Source organism: Stegastes partitus, unplaced genomic scaffold (genome assembly GCF_000690725.1).
Source record: "Stegastes partitus isolate 25-593 unplaced genomic scaffold, Stegastes_partitus-1.0.2 Scaffold391, whole genome shotgun sequence".
Classification (NCBI taxonomy): Eukaryota; Metazoa; Chordata; class Actinopteri; family Pomacentridae; genus Stegastes; species Stegastes partitus.
In genome coordinates this window covers 7,250-17,666 of record NW_007578122.1, presented here as the reverse complement: position 1 = coordinate 17,666, position 10,417 = coordinate 7,250, and the positions used below count along the sequence as shown (strand labels likewise).

The 10,417-nt window shown below is 43.7% G+C and overlaps 1 protein-coding gene across 1 annotated transcript in view; it reads left to right on the top strand.

Annotated features, from left to right (window-relative positions):
- Positions 1-10,417, top strand: part of trabd2a (TraB domain containing 2A) — a 60,373-nt gene that overhangs the window by 49,194 nt on the left and 762 nt on the right. Inside the window, exons 5-6 of the mRNA XM_008285226.1 lie at positions 4,258-4,348; positions 6,259-6,534. Coding sequence (XP_008283448.1) covers positions 4,258-4,348; positions 6,259-6,534 — 367 coding nt within the window. The remainder of the gene's footprint in view (positions 1-4,257; positions 4,349-6,258; positions 6,535-10,417) is intronic.

Genomic DNA, 10,417 nt, shown 5'->3' with positions numbered 1-10,417 from the left:
GAGAACGAGCACTGGATGCTGACACTCGGCAGGCTTCCTGAAGTGGGCCAATCAGAAGACTGTGGGCTTTTAGAGCGGGGGGGGTGGCCTTGAAGAAACAGGAAGCAGCATTGTTTGTTTCCTGTAGTGGCCTAAACTTAGTAGAGATAAATTGGAGTTTGTAGTATGTCCCCCATTAACCAGGATTCTTGTGTTGTACTACGTTCGTTGTTGGACATGGGCGTGGCCCGTTACCACAGCTGTCACATTACAGAAAACTGGGCCTAAACATATTGAAACAGAAGGTTTTTATAACCATGACATGAGCTAATCTGCGACCCTCCGACTCAGTGGCTCATTCACATACGAACGTCGCTGCATGTAAGGAGTTAGCCGTGAATGAGAGCTTTCAGGTCTTTATCTTTGCCATCTCCCCTCTCTGCTACTAAAAAAGACACACAGGGAACATATTGTGCTCCGGCGGACATATTTTGGCCCATTTGGTAGATTTTAAATGTATGAAATTGGCCTAAATAAATAATCTGTGGAAATACATGTCAGATGTCACACATGTTACTCCAGACGTGTGCTTCTGGAGCCGTGGGCCGGGCTGCAACACGGGCCGCAACACGGGCTGCAAAATGGGCTGCAACACGGGCTGCAACACGGGCTGCAACATGGGCTGCACGTCTGGTTCTGGTGGGAACCTATAAATAAATGTGACTGCTGCTGCTTGTAAGGCAGCACTGAAGTGACGGATTAAGACATAAAAAACCCAAAAAACTGTTGTGACCTCCAGATCAGGATAGTTCCAATTAATGGCTGCAAAAATAGAAATCTTTTTACAAAACAAAACTTTCTTTATAGAGTACGAAGACATTTTAATTCGCTTGGAGACAACCCGTAACAAGAAAATCTGATTCTGTGAGTCAACAAAGCCGAGAACATCTGTGAGACCAGCTTGGTACGATCTTCAGGACAGAAGGATCCTATAATGTTCACGCCAGCTCCACAGAATCACCCTGTGAGTTTTCTTTGTCATAAGAATCACCGAAGTCGTAAATATGGACGCAGCGTGACTCTTAAAAAGTCCCCTCCGACCTACCAATCGATGCTCGGACCAACGGGTTCATGGGAGTTTTCTAATCGTCGCGTCTTCTCAGTGTTTCGTTTCCTCGTTTTGGAATTTGGCTGCACTGACTTGGAAACGCATCAGAACTCCATCAGGTCTGTCCAGCGTTGGCCAAAAAGGGATTCAAATACCTCGCGATGCCATGATTACCACGGTGAAGCTTTTCCAAACCGGGTAGACAACGAGGGAAGAAAAACGCTGCTATTATATTATTATGATAATTAATGTGAGTTATTGTAGCGGCGCATCACACATGACATCAGCGTGCGGCTCCTGTAAAGTTTTCTTTCTCTCGGACAGAAAGTTCGCTCGGTACCGGTTATTAGCGGGACGACCGGGAGGCGGTCGCCACAAATCACACGGCAAATTTAAGCCTTAAGGTTCCCGTCAGCTGCCAAAGGCTACATCACGCACGGGGCTAATTTCAGGAGAAAAAACGTCTGCAGCATCATTTTCTGTCCTTACTTTCCGGAGCATCAATCATTTTTAATCAGAAATGTCTACGTTTTGTTTTTGTTTTTAATTCCATGACTTCGGCAGGCCGTCGGCTTTTCCTTTTTTTTGTGCATGAAACATGTTGTTGTTAAGCTGGAGGGCTGCTTATAAAAAATGGTCTTCATATGAAATGCTTGCATACTGAGCAACTAGTACCAACAATATGCTTTCCTCTGATATTGTTTTGCACCAAGGTGGAAAGAATATGAGGCACTTTGAAGTCGAATTTGCATATTTGTGTGACAACTTTAGCCATAAAAGTGTTACTTAAAGCACAGATGTGTCACTTTTTAGCTCATATTTGTTATTTTTTGCAAAGATTTTTGTCTTGTTTCATAAAATTTGAAAATAAGAATTAGTTTTTAGCCCCAAGAATTAAATGAAATGCTGTTTTCACCCCCCCACCAAACACAAACGTGGCCTTTGGGGACGTGTCAGAATTGATGGCTTACCTCCTTAGCATTTGTGTGCGTATTTGTGTGTGTGTGTGTTGGTGTGTGTGTGTGTGTGTGTGTGTCCCTTTGAAGTTCTGAAGTCCGCCCACCTCTCCGCGGACCCACATTGTGCCGAACAGCTCCATTTGTCCCACCTTAATCCCCTGATGTAAACTTGCATAAATCACTCTGAGTTGTTTCCAAACTGGGAAAACTCCGTCTTCCTGCTTCGTTCTGCTTTCAGACGCTTTCAGAGGCTTCTGGTTGTTTCAGCTGAACAACCTGTGTTGGTGAGGAGTAAAAATGCGTCTTTTGCAGGCAGCTATGGAGAATAATCGATGTTTTGTGATTCACCAGAAACACAACGTCTGAGCTACAGCTGGAGAATCAAAGCGTTACAGGAGAATCTTTCCATCAAACTTAGACTAAAAACTCTGGCAGATCTGGTGCTGCACTGTTCCCCCGTTGCACATGGTGACATTGTTCAGCGCCGAGCTCCGAGCCGTGGGCCAGCGTGGTGGCGGTGGCGGTGGCGGCCTCGGTGCGCCGAGGCGAACCTCTCTCCACCGGTGGCTCTGGGCCAGATTAAAGTGCCGGGGCTCATTGTTGACACAGCTCTGTGGTGCCACGGCTGAGCAGCCCCAAACAATGGGCCCCTGCTCCCCTTTGTCGGAGCCAGAGGAAGAATGGAGACCTCTTGACATGGCAACCTGAAGCCTCAATGCCCCCACTTCACCTAGCTGAGAGGGTCACAGCGAGAGGAGAGGGGAGGAGGAAGGAAGAAAGAAGAAGGGGAGAAGAGGGGAAGCTAGAGATAAGGAAGGAGGAAAATGGAGGAGAGAGGAAGTGAGATGTGAAGAAGAAATGATGACGCAGCAGAAGTGAAACGTCTGATGATAAGAATGCGACAATAACAATGATTGAAGAGTGAATTTGTGAAAACAGATCACTCCATTTTTGTAGATTTTTTTTGTTGTTTGCTTGAGATAATAGTTTTAACTTAAGTTTGATGCTGTCTCAGGTAGACGATGGAGAAGTGGGTTTTCTGGAGGTTTTTCTGTTTTGGACGTCTCTTCAACTTTTGCTGTGAAAGTCAACGAGCATAATTTCCAACTATTCCTTCATCGTTTTATCTACAGTCGATAATCGACCCATAACAATCCTAAACCTTGCTATCCGGAAAAACCAACAGAACCCATAAAAACAGCCTTAACATAGCGACAGCCTTGGATTCTGACTCCGACATGACATTTAATGTCACCAATCAGGATGACGGCGTATTATCTGACTGAACAATCCCACAGATTGGCTACGTTCACACTGCAGGACTTGATGCTCAATGAGGATTTCTTTGTGACTTCCTTCACGTTTCCAGTTCAATGCGACTTGTATGTGATCTGCTGTGTGAACTTCATACGACCCAAAAGTGTCCCGCATGCGCAGAAGAGGACACGACGACGTCACACGCAGCGAGCGTGCTCAGTGTTTATGGAAGTAAACATGGATGGTAACGGTGGAGCGTATCTGCCACTCCCCCGCCGCCACCGATGGAGGAAACAGAAGTGTGAGCGCTAACTAAACTAGCATCAGCAGCCAAGTACTGCCTGTGTGTTCTGGACACTTCCACCCCGTCAGAGCGCTGCCCCGGGGTGAAATATTCATCATTAATATCCAGAGAGCAGAAAGTGCTGTTGGGATCAGCCCTACCAGTTACTAGAACAATAATTAACAACTAATGAGCCTTCCAGCATCAAGCCCTCCTCGTATCTGGACCTCCGTCTTGACAATCCGACATAGAAGAAGGTTTTACATCTAGTGTCGGATTATCGAGTCATGACTGTATTTCTGTCCCTTCCAACATCTGTATCTTCGCTCTTCTTGTGCAGGTTTTCCTCCCAGAAAAAAGAAATCAAATCATCATAAAAACTCCCACTAACATTCGTACAACAACCTCCAGTCTTCTCCTGCATTTCTAACATAACACAGTAAACTGACGTGAACATTGTGAACCGATGTTCAGCGTGTGTGTGTTTGTCATCGTGAGCTGCTGCTGCATTCCTGCTCGCTCTCACAGGACCCGATTTTTCCTGTAATCTTCTGAAGAGAGCGCCGGGATATTAAATGTCTTGTTTCCATTAGCTTTCAGAAGTGAGAGTCATCGCTTTCCTTTCTTTTCTTTCTTTCTTTTTCTTTTCTTTTTTTCTTTCTCGCTCGCAGGTCACTTTCTTGGCAACAATACGGTCATTGATGTGCTGCGTCGCCAGGGATACGAGGTGGAGCACACCCCCGCCGGGCAGCCCATAAACAGGTAAACTCGCCGCTAAAAGCCCCTTAAACACACAAACACGCTTCATCCGGCGACACGGGCTGGATGCAAACCTCACAGAAAGCATCGCAGTTCATCCTCAAGCTTTTTATTCATCTATTAATTTCAACTGCACTCGTTTTCCTTCTTTCTGTTTATTAAAGGTCTGCAGAACTTGTTTTCCTAAATCCTGTGTTTTCTTTGCACGTCGGCTCCTTTAACCTTCTCAGACGTTAGCGCTCATGAATCTGACGAATTCCCCGGCGGCCACCTATGAAGCGGTGTTGAAAAGGCCAACTTAAGCAGGGCTCATACCTCCCGCTGTGAAGCATGTAGTGCAGTCTAGCATGGCGCGCCGCGGGTGGCTATCTCGGTTTGAGATCTGTGCTCTTGTTCCTGTGCGAGAGCCACTGAATGAGCAAATCTACTTTCGCACACAAAAGGCACCGAGTTCGATGCGGGATTGTCTGAGCCGCTCGTACCTGAGTGAATGCACGACTGTACGAACTGAACCTTCTCATCCCGACTCGTCGTGCCGGCTTGAGGGCGCGTTACCGTATGTGCATGTATGGGGATTGTTAGTCATCAGAGGCGACCAGCAGCTCATCAGTGTTTCCAATCAGAATCTTTTTGGGTTTTACTTCCCGTTCCAAAGCTTTAATTTGTTTTTCCAGAGAACCTCGGATATGTTCTCCATTCGGCCGTCTGTTGCTTCTTGGAGCATCCTGTCCTTACATTGCATGAATTCTTCCTCGGTGTCCTCCCTTCCTTCCCTCCCTGTCCTTAAACTTCACTCCGTCATGTTTGGATGAACCTCAGCGGCTCATGTGCTTCCATCGGGTCACGTTCAGGACGAAATATTTACCACAAACTCTGTCAGTCACCGGTTGTTGGAATTTTATTGAGGATTTATAGTCCGGGTGGAGTCACGGTTACGATGGAATCAGAGAAAAAGAAGCCAAAATATATCCAAACATCCACAGAAAACGCTTCCAGTTTGCTTTAAAAATTGGATTAAAAACTAAACTGAACAAAAACGGTCTCTTTGTGCAGCTACTAGTCGAGCCAAATGTCAGCAATCACTCGTATCTTTACCTTTTTACCTGTTTTTCATACAATTAGACAACAAAACCCAACAATAAGAACCCCTTCCTGCCGCATTAAGCCTGATTATTTGCTTCATAATATTGCTTCAACCCTGTTTATAGATAATTTCATGGTTTTGACACATGCAAAATGAAGATTATGAGGCCAAAAAGTTAAAATAAAATACATGTTGTGTGAGGTTAAGGCTGCAAACTGTATTTTAATTATGGAAAATTACGATTTAAATGATTTAACAGTAGTTTTTTGGTATTAATGCTGCTCTCCTGAGTGGGAATCCTCTGTTTGTCCCAGTCCACCTTATAGCTAATTATACGTTCCTAATTGATCTGGATAAACAGCCCTGTGATTGGCTGAAGGAGGTGCAGACGTCTCCTTTCTTGTCAGACTATTTTAATCACAATATGCTGAATTTTCACTGTCTACTCCGGCTTTAATCGTGCCTCTGGGTCCAACGCTCGCAGACGATTTGTGTCTTAAAACCTAGAGGACTTCTTTCGCTGTGCGTCCTCTCAGGAGGGAGACGATCTCGGCCTGGTTCGGTTTCCAAACCCATCTCTGCCGACCGATCTGGAGTTTGCAAACTGACAACGACAAAAAACAGCTCAGCAGCTACTGTTGAGGCTGCTGTGACAGTCCAGGAGCGTCAGAGCAGGAAAACGTGTGAATGTTTTAGTGACGGCATCAAAATTGTGACTTTTATTCTTTTGCTTTTCCACTTTTAACTGTGGGTTAGACACAAACGATAACACATCATTTGCCTCTTTCCTTCATAAGCATCTCACCATCCTGTCACGATTCTCCTCCAGGAGGGCGTCGTCCAGACCGGCCTCGCCAGAGTCAGACCACCACCTCGACGAGTCCCCCCTGCTGGAGCCGTTCCTCCACGAGCTCCCCCACAAGGAGGAGGACCAGGGCCGTCCTCTGGAGGACGACGACCTGCTGCCCCACATGCTTCTGCCGCCGGACAGCCTGGAGCTGCTGGAGAAGGCCGAGAGGAAAATGCTGAAGAAGAAGAGGAGGAACAAGCAGAAGAAACAGCGGCACCGGCATTTCAACGACCTCTGGGTTCGCATAGAGGAGAGGTAAGAGAGTCCTGTCAGCACTGACCTGAGATCAGAGGTTAGACATGAGGGCAGAAGGAAATGGAAGAGAGTCGTAGTTAGAGCTCAGAGAGGGGAAACAGGAAATGTGCAGTCTGTAGGATCAAACCGACACTTCCTGGTTTGGTGCCGCAGGCTCCAACAGTCGCTGTATCACAGCTCACAGCCTGCAGCGCGAGTCCAGACGAGCCGGTGTGAGTATCCTGGATGTGAAAACAGCAACCTGGGAATTCCTCCTGAGCATCCGGCTTTGGTCTCGCTGTAGCTCCAGGCAGGGACTAACCGGACGACAGAACCGGCTCACCTTTCAGACGGAAACAGGAGCCCTCAGCGCGAGGTGTGGTCCGCCGCGCTCCCGGCTCCTCCAAACGGCAAAATTAGTTTTCGTGGACGTGCACGAGGGCAGCAGGGGAGGCGGTTTACATGAGCCTCCATCCATCGGCCGCCCATCCTGCTCACGGGTGGAGGCGAGAAGCAAAACATTTAAATCAACCGCCGCCGTTCACACCTGTCGGCAGCTTGTAGTTTCCAGTTTCACCTGACTTGCAGAAATTTGTTTTGTGGGAGAGAATCAGAGCAATTAGAGGAGACGACAATGAGGAGAAGCAAAGTTAACACAAAGAGCTAAAGAGGAGGTCAGTCAGACATCGACTGAACCGCACCGTCTGGGATTAACGTCACGATCAGAACCGAGATTTTGCTTCTTCTTCAAATATTTATCAAGTAAAATCTTTTTTTTTCTTTCTTTTTTTTTTTTAAACCACGTTTGTTTGTTTTTAATGTCTAATGAACGTATGAACACTGTAAAAAATAAAAATTACAAAAAATCTGTAATTTTAGGGAAATTTTTCCACATTTTTGAAAATCACAAAAATATTAGCAAGAGAGATCAAAAACCATAAAAAAATAGATTTTTCTTTAATATTATGTGTTAAAAACTCATGTTATACTGGATATGATCTTAAATTACCAGGTTATTATTGTCATTATATTCAAAAATACATTTTTTACTGAAGATGGTTTTAGTTTTTTTCAAGGATAAATAATTTCTAGGTGTACATACTTTTTTTTTAAAGATTTATTTGTTTAAAAAAAAGACACTTGATGTGATCTAATATTGACATAATAATATTTTTTTGTATTTTTATTTTAACTTTTTTTTTTTTACTATTTTTTAAACATAAAATTATATAATAAAACCAAACTAATAAATGCAGTATTTAGTCTAAATATTTTTAAAATATTACATTATTCAGCCACATTTATAGGTCATTTATTGTTTTTACACATGAAAATATCCTTTGTTAAATATTAATTTTATAAAATAAAGAACAATATGTGGAATTAAGGCTACCAACTACATTTTAATAGTGGAAAATTACATATATATTTTTTTATTTTCCAGTAGTTTTTGGTTCCCCAGCTGCCGTGTCTTTGTAGATTTTTATTTATTTAATGCCTGCTGAAGTCAGCTCTCCCAGACTTTCCTCCTGTGTTGTATTAACGTCGTACAGACGGAGACGTCGGCGGTTCACACAGGAACATGAACGCTACACGTCATCTCAGTCAGAGCTCACGTTTCTAAGACGTCTCGGCCCCCAGATTACTGGCTGGACTTCTCCTGTGGATCCATTTTCATTTTCTTCCTGTGTCGATGTTGCCTTTCTTCACTCTCCCTCTGTTAATACGAGCAGCTTTAAATTCTCTTTACTTTGGCTTGAATCCACAAACGAGACGACTCAGCGGTCAGCGCGATGTGGAGTTTCCACGTTCACACAGTTTCCTCCTGCAGTCCAGAGACATGCAGGTTAATACGAGAAGTCAAACTGTGAATTGGTGCAAATATAATTCTCTAAATGTTTTGTTTGTTTATTTGTTCTTTTTTGCATCTGATAAAATACAAACATTTGATAATAATAACAGATTAGACACAAGATTACATCACATACAAAAATAATTGTACATTTTTCACCCTTTTTTTTGTTTTACAGCTTTTTTTCTTTTTTTTTAGTATTTTGGAATAAAATATGAATTCAGTTACAAATATACATTGTGAATTACATGTCTAATATATATATTTTTAAAAAACTGTCACTGTGAATAACAATAGTTCAAAGAAAACAGAACATTTTTAAAATAAAATTTGCTAAATTACATTCACAATTTTACTGTAAACTCACAAATATAATTTAATTTAATTTAATTTAATGTAATTCTTTTTACAGTGTGCTGATCTTAAATGGACATTTGCTCAATCTGCTTAAATAAAAAAAAGGAATAAAAAAAAAACAACAACCTGTATCTACTAAATTAATATTTATAGGTAATCAAGAAGCTTAATTTTGTAAAACAGAGGATCATGTTGAAGCCGTTGTTTAGAATAAAGTCTCTGATGCTGTCAGGAGGTAAGACGTAAAAAAAAAAAAAAAAAAAGGAGGAGAAATGAGAAAATGTGTGTGTTCAGTGACCACCAGATGCATTTTCTTACATTAGCAGGTTGAATGATTAGAACTAACCTGAACCTGAGCAGCACTCTGGCCTTCAGCAGGTCTTTCACCTGAACTCGTGTTTTTCCGCCTACAGTACGCGTGATTCCAAACTAGCGTCGGAAAGAAAAATCCGACCGAGCAGCGGCTGTTCTTGGCGGGAACAGAGGAGGTTTGTGAGCGTTTGTGTACGTTACGTCTGCAGAAATGTTTTCTGTCTTTCTGCACGAGGCTGCATTACGAAGGGAAAGGAAACAGACTGTTTGTGTACGCGTGTTACCGAGTGGACTCGCTGCACGTCTTTGTATATTTTAATGTCTGAGAAGGTGGCCGAGTAACGGGGAGGCGAGGCGGCCTGAAACACTGGAGCGTCTGCAGAGCTCCAGGCCTCTGCTGCGCCACGCCGGCGCTGTGTCGCACCTGGTTTCCTCTTCAGGCCCTCGAGTCCAAATAAACCAGCAACATTTTGAAGCCTTTGCATGTTTTAAAAGAACGATTTCAACAGTTTATAGAAACTTTAAGGAAACAAATCGAAGGTCTGCTTCCTGCTCGGTCGGAAAAGTACGGAGCGGCCGAAGCCAATCAACAGGGACGCATCCGCTAATGAGATTAATTAGAAATCGTGAGAGAAGACTGAGTGTTTAACGTGTTCACAAGCTTCTGTTTGATTCTGTTGCTGAACCGCCATCGTTCAGCGTCGTTGGAGTTAATCAGGGAACTGCTGGTGGAGTTCATCTGGTTCTGAAACAGCAGATTTTGGGCATTTTAGCGCTTTAGCTTTCCAACTATGTCGTTTGGTCAGCCAAGGAAATGACAGTCCGCTGGAATCCCATTTGCAGACACGACAGACGAGAGGACACCTGGTGATGGAGGTCTTTTTCTACCGTACGCTATCTTAAAACCACCTGATTCCATTTTATCGCCAGTATTTGGAACAAGAAGGAAAGTCAAAATGCAAAAAGACCAAAAAAACTCCCATAAAGAGCGAGCAGGATAAGTGAAAACACGAGCAGGCAGATCGGCGGCTGGTTCACGGCCACGAGCTGATCAATGGCTTCTCCTTTGTAGCCTCGGCGCTCATTAATATTTCCATTGTTTACTTCCTGCATATTTTCTCTGGCTCTGGTGGACGACGCGCTGATGGAGAGCGAGCTCCGGTCTTCTGCTGATTTCTTTTTGTTAAATCCCGGAGAATGGCACAGTGCAGATATGGAACAAGAAAGGCTTTGTGTTTGAGAGGAAATTAAGGAAAAGACTGGAAATAATAAGGCTGGTGTGACTCCAGAACACGGGGGGAGGGTTCTGGGTTCAGACACTTATTATATGAAGCCCGTTTGGACCGCGTGAAGAGTTTTTTTTTTGTTAGAAACATAAAAAAA